The sequence below is a fragment of the Callithrix jacchus genome, chromosome 6 (genome assembly GCF_049354715.1).
Source record: "Callithrix jacchus isolate 240 chromosome 6, calJac240_pri, whole genome shotgun sequence".
NCBI classification, from domain to species: Eukaryota; Metazoa; Chordata; class Mammalia; order Primates; family Cebidae; genus Callithrix; species Callithrix jacchus.
This window is the reverse complement of record NC_133507.1, coordinates 151,757,387-151,781,777: the sequence shown is the minus strand read 5'-3', so window position 1 is coordinate 151,781,777 and position 24,391 is coordinate 151,757,387. Positions and strand designations below refer to the sequence as shown.

Sequence of the window (24,391 nt, the reverse complement as noted above, 5' to 3'; positions counted from 1 at the left end):
CTGGTCTCAAACTCCTGAACTCAGGTGATCCACCTCGGCCTCCAAAAGTGCTGAGATTACAGGCATCAGCCACTGCACCTGGCCTAGAGACTATCATTCTAAGTGAAGTAACTCGGGGATGGAAAACCAAACATCATATAGTCTCACTGATATGTGGGAGCTAAGCTATGAGGACACAAAGGCATAAGAATGATGCTATGGTCTCTGGGGACTTGGGAGAAGAGTGGGAGGAAACCAAGGGATAGAAGACTATAAATATGGTGCAGGTCATACTGCTCACATTATGGGTGAACCAAAATCTCACAAATCACCACGAAAGAGCTTATCCATGTAACCAAATACCACCTGTTCCCTAATAACTTATGAAAAAATAAAAATAAATAAATAAGTAAACAGGCAATGTTCTAGGGGTATCACTGCAAAACATGACAGACATCCAAGGGCCACTGCTAGTAGCCACAGCTCATCCTAGTTGCCTCAAAGCAACTTCAGGTAACTGCATTAGTCCATGCTTCTGGAGATGCTGTACTTGGATCATCTTGAACTCTATTCCCATTTAGAAAAAAAAAAAAAGTACAGCTTGCTGCACTCACTTAATGTCACATAGACACATTCTTTGAGGCTGAAGCAAACATGATTGATTTTCACTGTGAAAATAAAATATATAAACTATTCTTGGAGTCATTTCTAAACAGAACTAATATCAAAATCATCTAATTTAAAAATATATAACTCATCAAATGAATCTTCGGCCAACAATTGTTCAAGAATAATGTTAACAGCACGTGTGGGAAAGCTATGTTTTTCAGGATTTGGTATTTTCAGTGACCAAGAATTACTATGTTTTGTAAATGGAAACACCACTACTAAAACCATAATGCTATAATTAGAAGAAGGTCTTTTGTTTCCAGAGTCATAATAAAAGCAAGCTACTTCATGCAAAGTTACTTGGCATAAACGCTGCAGCCACAAATGTGTCTGGCAAGTATTCTTGGGGCAAATGGGAATTAAATATGATAGTATTGCAATTCTATTGCTAATTAAAAACATTCCACAGTTGTCTGTTATTCGATTAACATATTATTAAACATCATTACTTTTTCTTATATCATCCTCCACAAGGATAAAACTATCAATGTAGCAACTCTATAATGCCTACTCAATGAAGGGGAATCCTAGGATTCAGCGTTCTCTTCCAGAAAATACATCTTGGATGGGGACAATGCTGGATGGTGCCTCCTGCCACTTTAGATGAGAGGTTTCCTACAGGGGAGACTGAGAATGGAAAGTTCCTACACTTCTAGGAAAACTCATTATTGTTTAGCCATATGGACAATTACAACCAGAATCGTCCCAATTAATCAATGATAGCTTCTGGCCAGTACACAGGTGGCCTCTGAAAGCCAGCAAACTATTCACTTCCCCATGCCTCTGAAACTCACCCAATCAGTGACAGCCACACTGCAGTGACCCTGCTTTCACTAAAAGTCAACTAACCACTAACAAATCTCACTTCTGAAGGCTGCCAATCACTGAGATCCACACTTCCACAAACATTCTCTGTTCAGAGAAACAGTGGCCCACAAGCACAACTGTCCCTTAATTGAACAATAAATTCAGCCTTTTGTTTGCTATTAAGGAGTAGGCCTTCTTTTTTTTTTCCTCTTCTGAGATGGAGTCTTGCTCTGTCACCAGGCTGAAGTGCAGTGGCATGATCTTGGCTGATTGCAACCTCCACATCCCAGGTTCAAGCAATTCTCTTGTTTCAGCCTCCTGAGTAGCTGGGACTACAGGTGTGCGCGACCACACCCAGCTAATTTCTGTATTTGTAATAGAGATGGGGTTTTGCCATGTTGGCCAGCCTGGCCTCGAATCCTGACCTCAAGTGATCCACCTGCCAAAGTGCTGGGATTACCGGTGCGAGCCACCGTGCCCAGCCTAATTGGTGGCCCCTTCTACTAGTGATACTTTTTTACTCTTACCCTATGGAGATATCTGTAGTTCTCCTCAGCTTTCTGGACTTTCTCTTCTTAACATCTCCCCTCCCTTACTATCTGTCTCTTTCTCCTTCAGTGATATGCTACGCATACTTTTCGTATTGCCTCTCTGTTTCTCTTTTCTGGCTCTATTTTTTTTTTTTTTATATCTCCTATCTCGTATTGTAGATTACATTCAAGCATTTTCCAACTCTTGATAATGTTTCCTCTCCCTAATCTTTCTTTATTTGTTAAATAAAGTATCTTTCCATCGAACCCTGGTAGAGTCTACTGGATTCCTAAAATCCCTTTGGGCTTTTACACTGGACCCAGGCTGTAGGACCCCCACCCCAACCCATGCCAGCCTCACAGAACTGGAAGCCCAGAAGGAGTCATCCAGAACACCGGTCTCTGCTCTTGTTTTTTTCTTGGGTCTTATCAAACACGCATGTCACAGGCATGTCTGTGTTTCTGGCTCCTCAAAACACAATAACAGCCTCTTCCCTATCTAAGTTTTGAGGTTTTTGTGAGTAAAAGTATAAAACTTATCAGAGTACTCTGAAAATACACTGCATGATCCAATGACATAATGGATAGTACTGGTCAAAAATAGCATTTAGTTCCATAAATAGCTGATCTGAATTCTGCCAATTGGATGGTAGAATACCATTTCTCTGAAGAGGTTTTGTCAAGTTTGTGAAAAAAAAAAAGATAAAGAGTATCTAGCAGCAGAGGAAAGATATCCTTTTTCATTTCCATAGAAGGAGTAAGAATCGAAATTTTATACGAATTCAAATATTAGTATTGATAGCTATAAAAAAATAAAGGCAAAAGAGCATTGCTTCCTCCGAGCAAATTTCTGATCTTTACTTCCTCACCTATATAATAGGATTGCCCAGTTTGCCTTCCCCCATCTTAAGGTTTTGTGAGGGTATCAGATCTTATTTGGTAAAATATTTTAATAACGTAGGATTAAAAGGCATGAGAATATAAAGGAGAGAACACATTGCCTGGCCGTGGCATATTTTGACTACCACTTGAATGCCTGAACACATATATTCAAACAATAAAACCCATTCTGCTAAACACAAACTTGTGTATAAAGATTCCTCCCTGCATTTCCCAAAAGATCCGTGTACAGAAAATGTGAAAAATCTAAGGATTAATTGGATCCTTTCATTGCAAGGTATACGCAAAGGAAAATCACTCAGGAAACACAAGCTTCAAATTCAAACCTGACACTCTGCAGCCCAGGGCCAGAAATCCTCCCCTTCCTTACCTGACCCACGTCTTGCTAGGGAGCTAGAGGCTTCCTGAGGCTCTTCTCTGTCACACATTTCCGAACAGTCATCGCTGCCCTCTGCAGAAAGGAATAAAATTTCTCAGTGGTCTCAGTATAAAACCAACAAGAAACCATGAAGAGAAAATTTAGTGAAGATGTGGGAAACTGAAGTATCTCCTAGGTGGGGCTGTCACCAGCCCAGGCCCTCCTGTCTGCCCTTTGGGTTCACCCGGCCTGTAGCTGGACACACTCCAGTTACTGTCTCTAAGGCTGAGAAGCATCCACCAGCTCAGTTCCTCCCTGGACTCCTCATTCTCTCTCCTCCACCCCCTCCCCCTTTCCTCTGCACATTTCCTCTGTCTCTGCCCTGGTTTCCTGCGGCTAGTGAGTCCAGGTGCTTCTCTTTGTTTCCATGTGTTTCTGTCCCCTTCTCTACTCCTGTCTTTTTCTCTGGCACCCCTAACTCTGCTCTTTACTGCTTTTCCTCATGCCATTTATTTCCTTGTTTACCCCCTTTCTCATACTGGGCACCAGGAAAGGCATCCTTGGAAAAAGGGAAATGAACCAGATAAGGAAGGGATCAGGAGCAGAGAGGGCCAAGGCAACACCACATAGTATAGGGAAGCATGGCTCAAGAGCCCACACAGAAAATAAAGATCAGATCATTGGAGCTCTTGAAACAATGGATGTCATTAGTAGAAATGAGAGAGATGATATGGGCTGGGGTCCCATGATGGGTGGAAGCCAGAGAAATCCACAGAAAGGATAACTCATCTAAGCCTGTGCAACAAAGATCACCACGTCTAAGGGAAAAGGAAAACGATCTGATTGATATCTTGCAAATAACAACTGTGCTAAAGCAGAGAAAATGAGTCTGATGAGTACAAGTGCAAACAGGACATTCATCCCTTTACTGAGAGAGCAAACCCTGGAGAAGGAGAAGTTTCTAGGTTCAGTAGAGGTGTTGGTTTCCACTGTGAAGTGTTCAGTTCCTGAAAGACATTGCAGCGGAGAAGGTCCCATGATAAATGTCTTCAGGCGCATGGATGGAAGAGCTTGGAAGGCAGGTCTGCCTAACAGACATGTATTAAAGACTTGAGAATCATTCCACTACCTGAGCAGATGAGATTGCAGGCGAAACATTCTTACCTTCTGAGTATGCTTGTGTGCCACTCTCTACCGAGACGGACCTAAATCAGAAAACTCACTATTGACACAAGCGCCGTCTGCTGGAAGCTGCTGCTGTCTAGTGACTGACTTCAGCTCCACAGGCCCTGCGCCTTTCCTCTGACAATAGTTCACACTCTTTATGGGTTAATTATTCTGATCTCTCTCTTGCTCTGCATAGTTTCCTCTGTGCTTCCTTCCCACACTGATACTGTTATTTGTGTAATTTTCTCTCCGTATCTTATTTCCAATCGAGATCATCCTCTTTTACTTTCTCTTTTTCTGTCTCTGTTTCTTTGGGTTTTACCTTACCCTCTTAGATGCCTGTAAAATGTCCATGACTTTATATATTGTCCTCATTCTCAAAGATCTCATTGCCCAGGTTAAAAAAGTTCTTCTGTTTACACAGGGGCTATAAAACCAGAGACCCTTTGCTTGTCAGCTGGGTTCCAGTGGTCTCTCACATGACTTTCCTCAGTTGCAAATATTCAATCATTCATAAAACTGATGTCTGTGCTCCTGATACTTCTGGAAGGAGGCTGAAAACAACCTCCCTGCCTCAATTGCCATAACCTGCTGAGGTTTAGGTTTACCATGTGTTTAATAACATCACCCAGGCACTCCTCCTCTGGCGGCCCAGCCTACCCCTGGCAAATTCTGTCTCTCTTCGTCTCCACGCAGGAATATGGTTTCCATTCAGCGGCTCAGCTTACCTTGATTCTTTGTCTCTCTCACAGTTTTCAAAAAGGCACAACAGAAAATTGACATAATTCCATCTGTATTTATGGGAATGTGAAGAAGAGAAGGGTAGGAAGGGAGAAAGGGAAACCTTTTTTCCATGCCAACTAGAAAACAAAGATGTTCTGAAATATCTAAACACTTAAATCAGAATTACCTTCTCCTTCAATTGGTAGTAGACCGAGCCTTTTCTCTGGTTCTCCTTCATTAGTGATTTGGGGAGCGTTTATATCAAATGTCTCCGCAGAGAAACAAGAAATTGACAAACCACAGAGGGTAACTTGGGGACAGACCTCGGTGCATTCACGCCATCTAAGATGGACAAACACTAAGAGCCACTCACGTCTGGTTCCGCCATTTCTCCATCTTGCTGCATCTCTTCTTTCTCCTCCTCTTTAATTCTCAGTGTCTTCCCCACAGTTCTGCCTCCACACAATTCCCTCCCAGCTGGGCAGCTCTTGGATTATCTGGTCTTCTCTCCAACTGCCTCCTGTTTCTATATATTTTTTTTCTTTTTCAGTGACACTGTATCCCCTTTCTCTCATTTCTTTAGCTCTTATTCTAGATCCCTCCTATCCCAAAGGGCAGGCTCTGTGCTATCTTGCCATGATTATTTCCCTTCCCTCCCACTAGCAATTTTTTTTCCTTAAAGTTTTATGTTGGTCCCTGTTCCACTGCTCCGGGAACCTGCAGAACTCCTTGGGCTTCCTTCTGTTCTGACCCTGTGACCCTGCACTGACCCCCAGCTGGCCTTACACAAGCATCACCCAGTGACATACCCAGGACACTGGTGCCCACTCTTCCTTTTCCACTTTGCCTTTGTGAAAATATCCTACTTGCATTTCTGTGCTGTATTTCCCAGTCTATAAAATAGAGGTTTACATGTTTGCCTACTGATGTTTAAGGTTTTGTGAGGGTAAAAGCTCTTGTGTAATCTGGTAATCTGACATACACTGTCAGAAACCTAGACCACCTGGTCTCCCACCCCATGTCAGCACGCTCATTTTCACCCCCGACACATTTCTCTGCTTCTTCTGTTTTTACCTCTGTCTCTTTCCAAGGGACTCTCTTGGTACTTCTCTTTGTCTTGGCTCTTTTTCTGGAACTGTTCCTGCCTCCCTCATGTCCCTCTTGCATCCCTGGTCCTGTGCTTTGTGTCCTTGCCCCACTTTATACTTATGAAGGCATGTGACTATATGCACTTATATCTTTATACCTTTACATAGTGCTACTCTGTGAAGGCTACTGGGCTTCTGTTAGACTCTCTGGACTCTTTCTTCCAAACATCTCTCCCCCCCGACTATCTGTCTCTTCCTCCTTCAGTGATGTGCTACATCTACTTTGCAAATTCCATCACTGTTTATTTTCTCTGGCTCTATTTTTCTGGATATTTCCTACCTTGTATAGTAAATTACAGTCACATATTTTCTAACTCTCAATAATTTTTCCACTCCTCTCCTCAATCTCTCTTTATTTGTTAATAAAAAATCTCTCTCCATCAAACCCGGGTAGACTCTCCCAGGTTCCTAAAAGCCTTTGGGTTTCCAGAGTGGACTCAGACCATGGGACTCCACCCCAACCCCTGCCAACCTCACAGAACTGCAAGGAGTCATCCAGGACACTGGTCTCTGCATTTCCTTCTTCTTGGGTCTTATCAGACACCTGTGTCTCATGCACGTCTGTGTTTCTGGCTCCTCAAAACAACAATAACAGCACTTTCCCGCCTAAGTCTTGAGGTTTCCAAGGGTAAAGGTAAACAATTATCAGAGTACTCTAAAAAACACACTGCAGGATCCAATGACATAATGGAGAATATTGATCAAAAATAGCATTTAGTCTCACAAAGAGTTCATCTGAATTCTGTCAATTAAATGGCAGGATACCATTTCTTTGAAGGCTTCATCAAGTCTATAATAAAATGATTAAAAGTATCTACCAGCAGAGGAATAAAAGCTTTTTCATTCCCATAGAAGAAATGAGTGAGACTAGAATTTTAAATTCAAATAATAGTAGTGATAGTGATGAAAAATAAAGGTAAAACAGCACTTTTCCTCCGACTATATTCTGAGCTTTATTTCTTCACCTATAAAATAGGATTACCCAGTTTTCCTGCCTCACAAAATCTTAGGGTTTTGTGAGGGTATCAGGAGACCTGATCCAGTAAAATATTTTAATGCTTTAGTATTAATAGGCAGGAGAATATGAAGGAGAGAACATATTGCCTTGTGTTGACATAATCCAATTACCACATTATATCTAAACACATGTTTTCAAACAATAAAACCCATTCCATTAAACACGGACTCTTGTATAAAGGATTCCTCCCTGCATTTCCCAAAGAATCTGTGTATAGAAAATGTGAACAATCTGAGACTTAATTGGATTCTTCACTGTGAAATATACTCAGCGGAAAATCAATCAGGAAACACCAGCTCTGAATTCAACCTCCTGACACTCTGCAGCCCAGAGCCAGAAATTCTCCCCTTCCTTACCTGACCCATGTCTTGCTAGGGAGCTGGAGGCTTCCTGGGGCTCTTTTCCATCACGCATTTCCAAACAGTCATCACTGCCCTCTGCACAGAAAGAAAAGAACCCCTCAAGAAATTATGAAGAGAAAACTTAGTGAAGATGTGGGAAACTGAAGTATCTCCTAAGTGGGGCTGTCCCCAACCCAGGCTCCCCTCCTGGTCTGCCCTGTGGGTGGGTGCTCTGTGGCCTATAGGTGGACACACTCCAGTGCTGTCTCTAAGTCTGAGAAGTATCTACCATCTCACTTCCTCCCTGGACTCCTCATTCTCTCTCCTCCTCCCCTTCCCCTTTCCTCTGCACATTTCCTCTGTCTCTGCCCTGGTTTCCTGCGGCCAGTGGCTCCAGGTGCTTCTCTTTGTTTCCATGTGTTTCTGTCCCCTTCTCTGCTCCCGTCTTTTTCTCTGGCACCCCTGACTCTGCTCTTTACTGCTTTTCCTCATGCCGTTTATTTCCTTGTTTACCCTCTTTCTCATACTGGGCACCGGGAAAGGCATCCCTAGAATAAGAGAAATGAACCAGATAAGGAAGGGATCAGGAGCAGAGAGGGCCAAGGCAACACCACATAGTATAGGGAAGCATGGCTCAAGAGCCCACACAGAAAAAAAAGATCAGATCATTGGAGCTCTTGAAACAATTGATGCCATTAGTAGAGATGAGAGAGATGATATGGGCTGGGGTCCCATGATGGGTGGAAGCCACAGAAATCCACAGAAAGGATAACTCATCTAATCCTGTGCAGCAAAAATCACCATGTCTAAGGGGATAAGAAAATGATCTGACTGATACCTTGCAAATAACAATTGTGCTAAAGCAGAAAAAATTGAGCCTGATTATTTCAAGAGCAAATAGGACATTCATTCCTTTACTGAGAGAGTGAACCCTGGAGAAGGGGGAGTTTCTAGGTTCAGTGGAGGTATTGGTTTCCATTTAGGATGAGCTCAGTTCCTGACAGACATTACAATGGACAGGTTCCTGGGATAAATGTCTTCAGGCACATTAAGGGTTTGGAAGGTAGGTCTGCCTAACAGACATGTACATGAGAATCATTCTACTACCTAAGCAGATGAGACTGGGGAAAATGCTTCCATCCCACTCTCTACCTAGGGGGGCCTGGATCAGAGAACTCACTATTGACAGAGGTGCCCTTTGCTGGAAGCTGCTTCTATCTAGTGACTCTGACTTCTGCTCCACAGGTCCTGGTCCTGCTCCTTTCCTTAGACAATGGTTTTCACTCTTCATGGGTTCTTTAATTATTTTGATCTGTCTCTTTCTCTGCATAGTTCCCTGTGTGCTTCCTTTGCATGTTGCTATTATTATTGTTTGCTGCCATTTGTATAATTTTCTTTCATTTTTCTCCTTGAGATTATCCTCTTTCTATGTGTCTTCTATTTTCTCCTTTTCTGTCCATTCCTTTGGGTTTTATCTTACATTCCTGGGTGCTGGTAAAATCTCCATTGTGTTATATATTTTCCTCATTGTCAAAGTTCTCTTCTCCCAGGTTGGACAAGTTTTTCTGTTTATGCAGGGGCAATGGCACCACAGATCCTTCCCTTGTCAGCTGCATCTTAAGGGTTTCCCACATGACTTTTCTCAGTTGCAAGCCTTCAGTCATTCACGAAACATGTCCGTGCTCCAGATCCTTCTGGAAGTAGGCTGAAAACATTCTCCCCTGCCTCGGTTGCCGTAACCTGCTGATATTTAGGTTTAATGTGTAATAACATCACTGAGGCACTTCTTATCTGGTGCCCCCAGCCTACCTCTGGCTTATTCTGTCTCCCTACCTTCCCCATGCAGGGATATGGTTCCTACTCAGGGGCTCAGCTCACCATGATCCTTTGTCTCTCTCACAGTTTTCAAAAAGGCTCAACAGAAAATTGACGTAATTCCATCTGTATGTATGCAAATGTGAAGAAGAGAATTTTATTCATACCAACTAGAAAACAAAGATGTTCTGAAATATCCAAACACTTAAATCAGAATTACCTTCTCCTTCACCTGGTAGCAGACTGAGCCTCTTCTCTGGTTCTCCTTTATTAGTGATTTTGGGAGTGTTTAGATCAAAGGTCTCTGCAGAGAAATAAGAAACTCACAGACAACAGAGCTCAGTATGTTCCTGCCATCCAGGATGGGAAAACTCTGAGAGCCACCTCCATCTGTTTCCGCCATTTCTCCATCTTGCTGCATCTCCTCTTTCTCCTTCTCTCTAATTCTCAGTGTCCTCCCCACAGTTCTGCCTCCACACAGTTCCCTGGCAGCTCTTGGATGTCTGGTCTTCTCTCCAACTGGCTCCTGCTGCCTCCTGTTTCTATGACTTCTCACTTTTTCAGTGATATTATATTCCTTTTGTATTATTTCTTTAGCTCTTATTCTAGATCCCTCCTATTCCAAAGTACAGGCTCTATTTCTATGCTGTCTTTCCATGATTTCCTTTCCCTCCCAGTAGGACCATTTTCCCCTTAAAGCCTTATATTGGTCCCTGGTTCTCTCCTCCAGGAACCTGCAGATCTCCTTGGGCTTCTTTCCGTTCTGACCCTGTGACCCTATTCTGACTGGTGACCTGGTGTCCCTGCTCTGACCCCCAGCTGGCCTTGCACAAGCATTGCCCAGTGACACACCCAGGACACTGATCCAACTCTTCCTTTTCTACTTTGCCTTTGCAAAAATATCCTGCTTGCATTTCTGTGCTTTATTTCCCAGTCTGTGAAATAGAGGTTCAGCTGTTTGCATACCAACGTTTAAGACCTTGTGCGGAGCCAGGCACGGTGGCTCATGCCTGTAATCCCAGCACTTTGGGAGGCCGAGGTGGGCGGATCAGAAGGTCAAGAGATCGAAACCATCCTGGCCAAAATGGTGAAACCCTGTCTCTACTAAAAATACAAAAATTAGCTGGGCATGCTAATACAAAAATTAGTGGCGCATGCCTGTAGTCCCAGCTACTTGGGAGGCTGAGGCAAAAGAATTGCTTGAACCTGGTAGGCGGAGGTTGCAGTGAGCCAAGATTGCACCAGTGCACTCCAGCCTGGCTCCTAGCAACAGAGTGAGACTCTCTCAATAAAAAGGACCTTGTGAGGGTAAAAGGAGCTCGTGTACAATCCAGTAATGTGACAGAAACCTTGCCCACCTGGTCTCCCACCCCATGATGGCACCTCATTTTCTCCTTGACACATGTCTTTGCTTCTTCTGTTTCTACCTCTGTCTTTTGCTGCTGAACTCTCTTTCTTGGTACTTCTCTTTGTATTGGTTTCTTTCTCTGGGACTGTTCTTACCTCTCTCTTTCCTCCCTGGTGCTTTGCTTTATGTCCTTGCCCCATCTATCACCCCTGAACTAGGGATCAGAAAAGGCATCTCTGAGAGTGTATGTAATTTCCACATGATTTCACTAGATTAGTGAGCATGATGGAGAGTGTAGTGGAACAAGATGACTTTTCATAGCACAGGGCGAAGCCTTTGCAAAGGTTCAGATGAGAAAGTCATCAGAAAATGAAAATGACTAGAATATTGGTATGTAAACCTTGAGGCAGACATAAAGATGGAGCCCTGGGGAGAAAACTAGATTTAATCCTTATGACCCCAAGTTGTTATTGATTTAAAGTAGAAATGGAAGATAAGCCAACTTCCTTTATTCATTTTTTTTTTTTTATAAGACGGAGTCTGACTCTGTGGCCAGGCTGGAGTACAGCGGCGCCATCTTGGCTCACTGCAATCTACACCTCCCAGATTAATGTAATTCTCCTGCCTCAGCCTACTGAGTAGCTGGGATTACAGGCACACACCACACCCAGCTAATTTTTGCCTTTTTAGTAGAGACAGGGTTTCACCATGTTGGCCAGGATGGTCTTGATCTCCCGACCTGGTGATTCACTCGCCTTGGCCTCCCAAAGTGCTGGGATTACAGGCGTGAGCCCCCACACCTGACTCCAACTTCCATTTTTGAAAGAGTTGTTTGAGTTGGAATGAATGGATGTGAGAGGTACAAGATCAGAGGAAGGATGTGAGTCTGGAGGCTGCTGCTCCAGTCCAAGAGAGAAATCTGACCAGAGTTTTTGTGTCATGGTGGAAGGAAATGGACAGGTGAGATATGTGAACTCACTAAGTCAACTGGGTGGTTAATGGGGTATTTAAGTTGAGGGAGGTGGGGAGAGTCATTAATGGCTCCTTGGTTTCTGCTTGAAAAATGGAGTCACAGTGTTTCATCCTGAGATAGGGAACAGCGAGAGAGGGGTCAGATCTGGTGTCAGGAAAGATGGTATGTGCAGTCTTGGAGTTGTCTTGTATTGAGGTTCCTGAAAAACATCCAAATGGAGAGGTCTTTCAAATATCTTCATGAACATGTTCAGGTACTCAGATGAATGAAGTTAGAAGATAAATCTGGACACATGTGTTTTGAAATCATTAAGGTACGGATGGGAGAGACATGAAAGCCTGGGGGGAAGTCAACTGCCTCTGAGGACATTACAGGTGCCATTTTGATAGGCTGGGGACATCATAAGCTAAAACTCACTGCTAACATGTTCCATTCTTGGGCCAGAAGTTATTTCTGTCTAGTGAATCTTGCCTCAATCCCTATAATGTCCCATGTTTTTCCCCATCCCTTTCCAGCAGTTTTTACTCTCTGCTAACTTTTCACTTACTCTCCTTTACCTTTTACTCTGTGTATAACTTTTCTGTCTCTCCCCCACTGTCTCTGTTTTCTAGCATTTTTCTTCTCTCTGTTCCTCTCATAATATTTTCTTCACATTTTAAATCCTGTACCTTATTTAATAATCAAGCTTATCTCCTTTCCTCCATGGTGCTCATTTCCATGCCTCTATCTGTTCTCTCTAGTTAGCTTTCTGTTCCTAATTTTTCAATTCAAAATTTAAATGTAAAAATTTAAATTTCAGTTTTTCTGTATATTCTGTCTTATTTTTCTCCCATACCATCAAAGGTCTCATCTTTTGTTATTAACAAAGGGAAATGGCATCAATGATAGACTGGACAGGGAAAATGTGGCACATATACACCATGGAATACTATGCAGCCATAAAAAACTATGAGTTCATTCCCTTTGTAGGAACATAAATGAATCTGGAAACCATCATTCTCAGGACACTGACAGTAGAACAGAAAAACAAACACCACATGTTTTCACTCATAGGTGGGTGTTGAACAATGCAAACACATGGACACAGGGAGGGGAGCATCACACACTGGGGTTTGTTGGGCAGGACTAGGGGAGGGACAGCAGGGGATAGAGGTTGGGGAGGGATCATATGGGGAGAAATGCCAGATATAGGTGATGGGGGGATGGAGGCAGCAAACCACATTGCCATGTATGTACCTATGCAACAATCCTGCATGTTTTGCACATGTACCCCAGAACCTAAAGTGCAATAAAATATATATTAAAAAAACAAACAAAGGGGCAGGGACCCTTCCTTTTGTGAAGTTAATTTCAACAGTCTTTCACTGAGTTTCCTACATTGCAGGATACTCACTATATCCATGCTGTTGGCATAACCTCAAGAAAAGAAGTTTAAAATTATCTCTCTTTCCTTATAACTCAAAGTGGTATTATTACCCAAATATTACCCAACATGGTAATATTTGGATTCTACATCTATTTAGGTAAAACTGGCAATCACTCAGATCTCACTTCATTTAATGCTTCAATCTATACTTTCCTTTCTCCCCCTCTTTCCTTATGTCTTATGTCCAGGAAAACTCCAACCAGTCTGAGCTTCTTCTTTTGCTACTTGTGTCTCTCAAGAAAAGCAGGTAGAAGCTGGGCATAGTCAGTATGTGGTGGGGGATGCATGGATGGATGGATGGATATATGAATGGATGGATGAATATATGAATAGATGGATGGATATATGAATGGATGGATATATGGATGGATGGATGGATGGATGGATGGATGGATGGATGGATAGATGGATAGATGGATATATGGATGGATGGATGCATGGATGGATGGATGGATGAATATATGAATAGATGGATAGATATATGAATGGATGGATATATGGATGGATGGATGGATGGATGGATGGATGGATGGATGGATATATGGATGGATATATGGATGGATGGATGGATGGATGGATGGATGGATGGATATATGGATGGATGATGGATGGATGGATGGATGGATATATGGATAGATGGATATATGGATAGATGGATGGATATATGGATGGATGGATGGAAGGATGGATAAATATATGGATGGATGAATAGATATATGAATGGATGGATATATGGATGGATGGATGGATATATGGATGGATGATGGATGGATGGATATATGGATAGATGGATAGATGGATGGATGGATGGATGGATATATGGATGGATGGATGGATGGATGGAAGGATGGATGAATATATGGATGGATGGATAGATAAATATATGGATGGATGTATATATGGATATATGGATAGATGGATATATGGATGGATGGATGGATAGATGGATGGATGAATAGATGGATGGATATATGGATGAATACATGAATAGATGGGGGAATGGGAAGGGAAATGAAAGAGTAGGTGTTTTTGTATGTTGACAGAAAAATAAAGCTTTAATTTAAATCCTGATTACCTTCTGCATCATAAGGCAGTAACTGGGGCATTTCTTCTGATTCTCCTTCATCTACTTGTACAGCAGGTTCACAGCACACTGCAGAGCGAAAGAAAAACATGACAGACAATTGACAGTGACCTGGACACCTACCTGGATGTGGTCATGCTGAGCTCTAATGTTCAGGTGTAGAACTGCTTCCTGGGAGTAAAGGTATCTTTGCACCAAACAAGAGTTGCTCCACTTCTTTTAGCACCTTTCCCCTCTCTCCTCTTTTTTTTCCCTCTAACCCTGTCTTTACACATTGCTACATCTGCACCGTAAAACAACTCCTGAATTTTTTTGACTTGACTTCTTCCCCCTGACTTCTACCATTTCTTTGCATTTCTGTCTCTTTCTTCCTTCATGATGTTTGTTACCTCTTTGCCACATTATATCCCTATTTATTCTTTTAACTTTGTCACTTCTACTTTGTCTCTTCTATACACACTATTTCGTTTTTCCTAAACAATCCCTGGCAAGTAAGTTTAAAATTATCTCTCCTTTCTCAAACCCCATCCTGGTAGGATTTAGATTCCATATTCCTGTAGATAAAATTGGGCCAACTTATGCAACACCATTTGGTGCCTCCAATCAAAGTAATTTGTATTACTCTGTACCCTTAAGCTCTCTACCCAGGAGCCCCTCCACTAAATGACTTAGCTTCTGTTTACTTCTTGCCTCCCACACATGTGGGGAAAACAACCACAGCCTGAATGAAAGTGTATTAGAGGAGTGGCAGTGTAGAGAGAAGGACGGGAAGTGTTGCTTGCATAGAGGTAAGCCAACTAATTTAAAGAGGTAATTGGTCATTTAAATCGTAATTACTTCCCCCACCTGGTAGCAGGCTGGGTGCATTTTCAGCACCTCCTCCATCAGCCCTTGGAAGAGCTAATTGCTCATGAGACTCTGAAGAGAAACCTGAAAATAAATAAGACACAATGATGAGAGCACAGACCTGAAGACGTTCCTGCTGAATTCTGGTGTTCAGCACTCAGGTGAGATTCTCCTTGGAAAAAAAACCACCATTGCTCCAAAAACCTCTCCCAAGTCCCACCAGAGCCTTGCTCTGCCTGCTTTCCCCCTGTTATCTCTCTGCTACCTCCTTTCTGCTTCTCAGTTTTTGGTCACCACATGCTCTTGCTTCTACACCATGAAGCACTGTCCATCTCCTTGACTCCCAGGATTCCCTCTCTTTTTCTTTTCTGTTGCTCCCCTGGGAACCTGCAAGCCTCCTTGGGTCTCCTGTGTGAACTCCTATCCATGACCCTCTACCAACCTCACACAACCATCACCGCAGTGAGTCAGCAGGAATGTGGGTCATGTTCTTGCTTGATTAATTTGACCTGGTAAAAGATCTTTACAAATTTCTATGTTTCTACTTCTACTTTATTTTGCTTTAAAATAAAAATAAGCTCCCTGGTGGTCTAGTGGTTAAAAAAAAATAAAGAAAATAAAAATAAATAAATAAATAAAATAGAAATAAGCAAAAGTTTATCCATCTAAATTCATAAGCTGTAGAGATAAAATGGCACCTTGTTCACCAGAGTTCTTTGAACAATCACTATGTAAGACAGTAACAGAATGGAAAATAATTGGCAAAAATTATCATTTAGTTTTTCAAGTAGTTGGTCTGATGGAACATGTTTCTTTTGAAGGCTTTCTATAATAAGGGACAAAATAATAATAGTAACAGGAATAGTTTTTATTCTCTAGAGAAAATAAATGGTGGGTAGGTATGATCAAGTTTTCATTGTTAGTAGGCATGAAAGACATCTTTCTCTGGCATATTTCTACCATAACATACACTTAGGAACATTTAGCAGAATTGTGGGATCCCAGGAAAAAACGGATCTTTTGACTGTGGAATGTGCTCACATTAAAATGCAGCAGGAAACACCAGCTCTGAATTCCACCTCCTGACACCCAGCAGGTCAGGGAGAGCAAGTCTTCCCCTCCTTACCTGGCCCACACTTCGGCGAGGAGCTCAAGGCTTCCTGAGGCACTGCTACAGCACACGTTTTGTGACAGGCATTGCTGTTCTCTGCAGAAAGGAATAAGATCCCTCAGATACCTTGATTTATGGTCAAGGAGGCATCAAAACAAGAAAATAAATAATGAGAAAACTAAGAAAGCCTGATCAACTGGGAGGTTCCTACTCCCCAGACAACCTGACCTGAGGGTAAAGTCCTTCAGTAACCTTCACCAGAGGCTGAAAATAATTCACCCATTGTGGGGAAATCTTCCTTTTCTTATACCTTGTTCTCTTTCACATTTTCTCACTCGTGTCTTTCCATTTGTTTCTGCACATTTTCTCAATCTCTGCCTCTATTTTTTTCTACTGGTGTTTCTTGGAGCCTCTCTTTCCTAGATGCATTTCTCTGTTCTCTGCTCCTGCAGATTTTTCTCTTGCTTTCTCTGATACCACTCTCTCACCCATCCTTGGTCTCTCAATTGTGCCTTTCCAGCTTTCTCTAAAGAAAGACCTTCCTTTGATCATATATTCTAAACAGGACTTAGCTGGATTGGAGAAGGGTAAATGGAAGATAGTGGGTCAGGAAAACAATTCTAAAGGCATTATAGAGAAAACACAAGGAAAGGCTCAGTTTGAAATAGAGATTTAACAATTGAAATTATTGGGGGAAATTTTATTCTATCTTGAAGTAATATTTCAGGCAAGTGGCTCATTGTGAATGCCTTTGGATGCTACTTAAAACCCCATTTATTTACTTCTTAGTGTATTAAGGAGGTAAGTAGGAAAATGATACAATCTAATGTGCATTTTTAAATATCCCATCTAGTTGAAGTGCAAATAGCACATTTGATAGAAGCAAGATTAGAGGGAGGCGATGAGCAAAGGATGTTGTCCTTAGAACCATAAGAGTGATGGAGATCTGGACCAGAGACCTGGTCTTGGAGATGCAAAGATGGACAGGCTGGAGGCAACCTGAAGGTGAAATGATTATGTTGGGTGCATAACTGGCATGTATTTGAGGGCAAGAGAGGAGTCATCCATGATGACATGACTAGGTTTCCAACTTAAAAAACCATGGGACAGGCCGGGCGCGGTAGCTTAAGCCTGTAATCCCAGCACTTTGGGAGGCCGAGGCGGGTGGATCACAATGTCAAGAGATTGAGACCATGCTGGTCGACGTGGTGAAACCCCGTCTCTACTAAAAATACAAAAAAATTAGCTGGGCATGGTGGCGCATGCCTGTAATCCCAGCTACTCAGGAGGCTGAGGCAGGAGAATTGCCTGAACCCAAGAAGCACAGGTTGCAGTGAGCCAAGATCGCGCCATTGCACTCCAACCTGGGTAACAAGAGCGAAACTCCGTCTCAAAAAAAACAACCATGGGACAGTAGTGATCCATCTCTGAGAGAAAGAGTGCTGTGGAGGAGTTAGATCTAACTTGAGCAACGAAGATGTTGCTTTCAGTTCTCAAAGTACCAAGTTTAAGGTTCTTGAAAAAACTCCAGTGTGGATGTCTGTCGGACCCATGAGTAAAGGTTCTTGGGTCCATGAATAAATGTACTCTAAAGATAATTTAGAGTGGAGATTCGTGCTTGGGAATCATTGGGCTACTCCGGGAGATTGCTACTCCTATTGCAATCTGATTATGTTGCAAGTGCCACTTTGATATGTGAACAGTTCAATCTGAAAACTCACGGTTAATGGAGCCAGCCCTTGTAAAGTTGCTAATACCTAGTGCTGTTACTTCAAATCTGCACTGGCCCAGTCTGTTTCTCTCTCCCTTTTATCCACTTCTCACTCTGAAGTGATTTTACGCCCTTTTATTCTTAACTCCTCATCTCCATAGTTGCCTCTGTACCTCTCCGCTTCCCCCATTTCTTGGTATTAATCTGCCTCTCATCCTTCTTTTCCAAATACTTCTCTCTCCATTTTCACCTCTGAGCCTTGGCAGATTTTTCAGTTTACCTTTTCTCTACTGTGTCTTATACTTCCTCCCTTTCCGTTTCTGTTTCTCATATGTTTCTCCCATTTCACCTTGGACTTCTGTCTGCCAACACGATTTCAGTTTTGTCTCCCTGAGCAATTCTATCCTTCAGGCTCCCCTCTCCCTCCATACCCAAAACTCCCCTCTTGGACTGCAGGCACAGTGCCAGGGACTCCCAACTGGCCAACTCTGTAAGGAATATCTCTCACCTGAATCTGATATGGCCTAGGTTATTTCTGAGCTTCTCTTAATACTTCTATGAAATTAATTTAAAATAATCCCTTTATCTCAACTTGGGAGGGTAGGATTTTTATGTTCCTTTAGAAGATGGAATCCATCCAGGTAATTTGCCATGTATTCTCTTCCGTCTACCTTTCCCATTTTCTCTTTTTATATTTTCCATCAATGGAGACTCCATCTATTCAAGAGATCAGATCTCCTTTTTCATTGGTTCTCTCACATCTGTTGGCAGGTAAGGGCAGGTACACGGCTGTGTGAGGGGAGGAGGACTGGGAGGTAGCAGAGGGCTAAGACAGGAGACAAAATACAAGCTTTGCCTCCATGAAGACAAGGAAGCAAATCTTTAATAAGGGCACTGATCAGTTAAATGATAGTCACCTTGTTTATCACACAGTAGTAATCTGGGTCTATCTTCTAACCCGCTTACATTGTTCACTTGGCGAGGTGGGTGTTCATAGCATGCTGAAGAAAACAATGTAAAAATTACCAAACTCCGACAGTGACCAGAGGAGAGACTCAGAGTGCTCAGGCTGAACTTGATTTTCAAGCCCCAGGATCTCCCGCCCCTGAGGTCCAACAGAGCCTTGTTCCCCTCTTTTTCATTGAGATGCACATACCTTAAGTGTATATCATTATGAAACCAACATCCCAGTCAAGACTCAGAACATTTCCACCATCCCAGAAAACTGCCTTGTGCTTAAGACACGACTGCTCTGGTTTCTATCACCAGCAATAGCTCCTTCCTTTCTGGCACTGTACTTGTCTGTATTGTCTGTACTGGCACAAATCGGTTCATGTAGTATGTACTCTTACAACTTGCTTCTTTTCCTCAACAGAACGTTTTTGAGATTTATCCGTGTTGCTCCATAATGATAACAGTTCACTCCTTTTTATTGCTGAGCAGTATTATACTCTATAAATTAGTCATAGTTTATTACTCTCCTGTTGAGCATTTGGGTTGGTTCAAGATTTTAGTTATGAATAAGGCTGCCATAAACATTCTTATACAAATCTTTGGGTGAACATATTTTCAGTCCTCTCATGTAAATACCTAGTAGTAAAACTGCCAAGATCATAGGTTAGGTTCAACTTTATAGGAAATTGCCAGGCACTTTCCCAAAGTGTTCTTTATCGTTTTACATCCCTACCAGCAAGGGAGGGGAGGTCCAATCGTTCCATATTCTCATCAGCATTTGGTATTGTCAGTCTTTTTAATTTCTGCAATTCTGGAGAGTGAACGATACCTCACTCTGACTTTAGTTTGCATTTCCCTCATGATTAATAATGTCATACACTTTATGTTCTTGTTGGACATTTTGTATCTCCTGTCCTGAAGTGTCTGTTCAAATCATGTGTCTATTTTTTGAATTGCTGCTGCGTCTTTTTATTATTCATTTATAGGAGTTCTTCATATATTGTAAGTAGTCTTTTGTTAGATATGTGTATTGCAAATATTTTCTCCCAGTCTTGGCTTGTTTTCCCTTTTCTTAATGTTGACTTTGGATGGGTGGTTTTTAATTTGGTGACATCTCACCAAGTTTTTCTTTTATGATCTATATTTTTGTGTCCTGTATAACGAATTACTGCCTACTCTCAGTTTGCAAAGACACTGTCTTATGTTTTCTTCTAGAAGCTTTATACTTTTAGTCTTAATTTCTAGATTTGTGATCCAACTTAAATTACTTTTTGTGGATGTTGCATAGCAGAAGTGGCAGTTTCTTTCCTTCTTTCTTTCTTTCTTTCTTTCTTTCTTTCTTTCTTTCTCTTTCTTTCTTTACCTCTTTTTCAATATTTTTACAACTCATTCTATTTCTGCCCATTTCTCACATTTCTACTCCTAGTCTGAGGGAGTGGGCAATGGTGAGCCTTGGGTGCCTGTCACCCAAACACAGGAAGTGACAGAAACTAACCTATGAGATGTGGTTGCTGGGGCCAGTGGGATCCCCACAGTCCACAGAGAGAATAAGAGCTCCTGAGATGTGGGCAGTAGAAATAACATCATTCCCTTCATCCTCACAGCCTGGAATACCCTGGTTAAAATATAACATTGATGCAAAATTTGTGCCTAGGTACAGTTGGGGTGGGGATCCAAGGATTCACCCAACCTCAATTAAAAATATGGGAAAAAGTTTAAAAATAAAAATAACAGGCCAGGCACAATGGCTCATGCCTATGATCCCAGCATTTGGGGAAGCCAAGGAAGGCAGATCACCTGAGGTTGGGGGTTCGAGACCAGCCTCACCAACATGACAATACCCCGTCTCTACCAAAAATACAAAAAAATTAGCTGGGCGTGATGGCAGGCAACTATAATCCCAGGAGGCTGAGGCAGGAAAATCAGTTGAACCCAGGAGGTAGAGGTTGCAGTAGCCAATATCACTTCACTGTACTCCAGCCTGGGTGATAGAGTAAACTCCATCTCAAAAAATAAATAAATAAAATAACAATAGAAAAATTAAAAATAACTAAATGAAAAATACAATTTAACAACTCTTTACATAGCATTTACACTGTATTAGGTATTGTGATCTAGAGATGATTTTAAATATACTGGTGGATGTGCATAAGTTATACACAAATAAAACTATGCCATTTTATATAAGGAACTTGAGCATCCAGGACTGAGTGTGGTGGGTATTCCTGAAACCAATCCCTTGTAGAAACTAAAGGAGGCCTGCACAGTATTTGATTTCCTCCAGACCTTTTTCTGGCTTGGATGTATCATAATATAAAAGTGATATAGCTCTTTTTTGAATCAAGGTATGGTATTCATAAATCAACACAACTCATTCTTCATACTGACTTATTTTACTTTTCCCCTATTTAAGTGCTCTTCATTGCCTCTTTATTTTCCAAAAAAATAAACTTCAAATTCCTTAGCACAGGGTGTCAGTTCCTCCAGAATTCACTCCAACTTCTTTCTCCAGAATCAGTTCCCAAAGCCTCTCTCCCACACTCTGCAATTCAACCACATGGTTCTGAAAGCGTCCGACCAACCCGCTTTCCAGTCTTCATAGCTTTCCCGTGCCTCTCCTCCTCAGTGTACCACTATGTGCTGGGCTTTCCCATGCCTCTCCTCCTCAGTGTACCACTATGTGCTGGGCTCCCCCGTGACTTCTCTGCTCTTAGTTTGGAGAAACAAGTTGACACAGGACTGCACTGAATGATACATTTTCTAATACAAAGAAAATCTTTTCATCTTTGAACATGTCTGCAAGTATCAAAGAGGGCTCCCTCCTTTCCTGTGAAAAGACATCGCTCATGTCTTCCTTCAAAACAATGGAGACTTCAATCCTGTGTTTGACAGCATCAAAGTCAAGTCCCGGCTGAGCAGCCATTTGCAGGATTACTCGGTTAACGTCTGTCATTCCCATTATAAATAAACTCCATAAGGACATGGGACGTGTGTTTTTCATTACACTCCCCCTGGGCTTGGCATGTAATAGTTACTCGTCAAACATTTGTCAAATATGAATGAAGAGTGAATGAATGAATCAATGAATGAAATGGGCTTGAATCCCCCAAAACTGTTGAGAACTATAGTTACCATTTTGGAAGCTTCTGTAAATTTCGTTTAAATCAGGATAGGCCATCAGGTTAACCCTGCTGAACAACGCTTCCAGATGTGACCAGCCAAACGTCTTCTCCAGTTCACTGAGTGCACGGTACATCACTCTTGCCACTGGGACCAGGTTTCTAAAAGCTTCTTGAAAATGCTTAAAAATATTAAATGGAGAATTATGTAGTTAGAGATTTGTGGGTTATAAAAGACTTGTAGGTTGGAGATAGAACATCTGTTCTCTTGTGAAATATGAGAATTTTGCATATATTTGAATGACTTCTTAAATGTCCTCTGCCATAAAAATACACTCTAATTTTTTGAACCTGACTCTCTGACATTGTTGTACACTTGAGAGGAGAGATGTGGGTTCAAACTCAAATGTTGTGTGGGGCTTTAGAGCCTGGCCAGGTTACTTCACAAGTGGCCTTAAGTCATGAGAGGCCATTCTGTTGTGTGGATAATAACCATTACTGGGATTGTCCTGGCCTGACTGGCTCCAGGAAACCAATCAACTAGCCCCCTACGGTGACTCCTGGCCAAAGGGCACAGAAAATTCACAAAGACAAGAAGAAGGCTTGTCCTCAGTAGCCCTAAGGGCATCCACTGCTAACATATACTTGCATTCTGGGGCTCTAGAAATGTCCAGAAATCAAACAATGATTTGGAGAGAGAGTAGCAAACATCTACTTCCAAATATATCCTAACATGACACACCTTCCCTGTGAGTTTCAAAAATCTCAGGCCAAGTGTTTCAACTAAGTAGGTTTTATAATGAAATGTTGCTGAGCTCACTTACATACTTTAATTTTGGCTATCATTAGATCGTATACGTTACCTAGGACGATCATACAGCATTCTCATTCTCTGTCCTGCCCCACCTCCCTCACCATGCCCCTCCCCAACGTTTACTACAGAAGAACGGATGTTTTCTGTGATGCCTGCTTCTCCTGTCACCTCCTAACTTACAGGATGGTGAAAGTCCCCACTCACAGGAGGCCCTTCAGCCTGTTCATTGCATCTTGAAGTTTGGCATAATTGAGTGTGGACCTGGTTTACCATCATTTGGAAATTCTTACTTACCTCATACATCTGCTCAGAGATGAAGGAGCGGTCTCGGAGGCCCATAAGGAAAGGAAATGGCCTTGTTATTGCACTTGCAATCTCCACCTTGTGTTCCCTGAAGAACCTGAAAATGGGCTCAGGAAAAACCTGCTCCTGCAGGTTCTGACCCTCTACATTCTGGATCTCTGTGACCATCCTAAGAAACGAAGATACAATGCGGAAATAGACACTGAGTTTCCGAGAGGTTTGTGGCAGCTAGAAGATTTTAGACATGAAGGGTGGTCAATGGAGATCCAACATATGTAAAATAGGCATTCTTGTGGGGAGACCAGAATAAATGGAATTTATTTATTTTGGAAAAAATCAAGGTGGAAAAGAGGAATGGCCTGTACATAGAAGTAAAAAGGCTCACACTGTTCTAATCAAACTATTATAAAGAGACCTTCACCTGAACTCTCTAGAGAAAATATACAATTAAAAGATGTCAAAATCTTTATAGGAATTGACATGATACTGTGGTAATTAATTTTATGAGCCAACTGGGAGGGTGTTTTTGGATAAGATTATTTAAATTGGTGAATTTGGAGTAGGGTTGATTGCCTTCCATAATGTAGATGGGGCTTGCCCAACCAATCGAAAGCCTGAATAGAACAAAAAGACAAGTGTCCCAAGAAAGAAAGAATCTTCTAGCAGACTGCATTCAGACTGCGACTGCAGCATCAGCTCTCTAGGTCTCCAGCCAGCAGGCCCACACTACAGATTTTGGCCTTGCCAGCCTTCACAACTGCAAGAGCCAATTCCTTACAGCAAATCTCTTTCTCTATATACACACATCCCATTGGTTCTGTTTCTCTGGAGAACTTTAACTTACAGAGAAAGAAAGAAAAAGCCGGCTGAGATATCACAGAACCTAACACTGAACTGCAAGTCTTCTTAGTTAACAACAAAGAGAGGAAGTCTCAGGAGACGTAAAGGAGATGTACCTCCTCGATCTGTAACTGCAAGTCTTCTTAGTTAACAACAAAGAGAGGAAGTCTCAGGAGACGTAAAGGAGATGTACCTCCTCCATCTGTAACTGCAAAGGGAGGGTGGCAGTCTGCATCATAAAATTGGTTCAAAGACTCTCATCTGGTAAGGTTTGATTAAGAATAGTCACAAGAAAATCATTCTTTCTCTGGTCCAACACAGAAACTTGTGTGAATATGTAAAACTAGGATACATTGACCTGTCGAAACTTGCCCAAAGATGGAGACCTCTGGATTTCAGACTTTAAG

At 42.0% G+C, this 24,391-nt stretch overlaps 1 protein-coding gene across 2 annotated transcripts in view; it reads right to left on the bottom strand.

The window, feature by feature from the left end:
- SP140 (SP140 nuclear body protein) overlaps positions 1-24,391 on the bottom strand; it is an 83,706-nt gene that overhangs the window by 47,858 nt on the left and 11,457 nt on the right. For both annotated transcript variants that reach the window (XM_008999663.5, XM_008999666.5), the window contains exons 2-10: positions 23,136-23,313; positions 22,041-22,209; positions 18,872-18,955; positions 16,259-16,339; positions 15,133-15,216; positions 14,278-14,355; positions 9,676-9,759; positions 7,656-7,736; positions 3,256-3,336 (exon numbers count right to left, since the gene is read on the bottom strand). In XM_008999663.5, the coding sequence (XP_008997911.1) occupies positions 3,256-3,336; positions 7,656-7,736; positions 9,676-9,759; positions 14,278-14,355; positions 15,133-15,216; positions 16,259-16,339; positions 18,872-18,955; positions 22,041-22,209; positions 23,136-23,313 (920 nt within the window). The remainder of the gene's footprint in view (positions 1-3,255; positions 3,337-7,655; positions 7,737-9,675; positions 9,760-14,277; positions 14,356-15,132; positions 15,217-16,258; positions 16,340-18,871; positions 18,956-22,040; positions 22,210-23,135; positions 23,314-24,391) is intronic.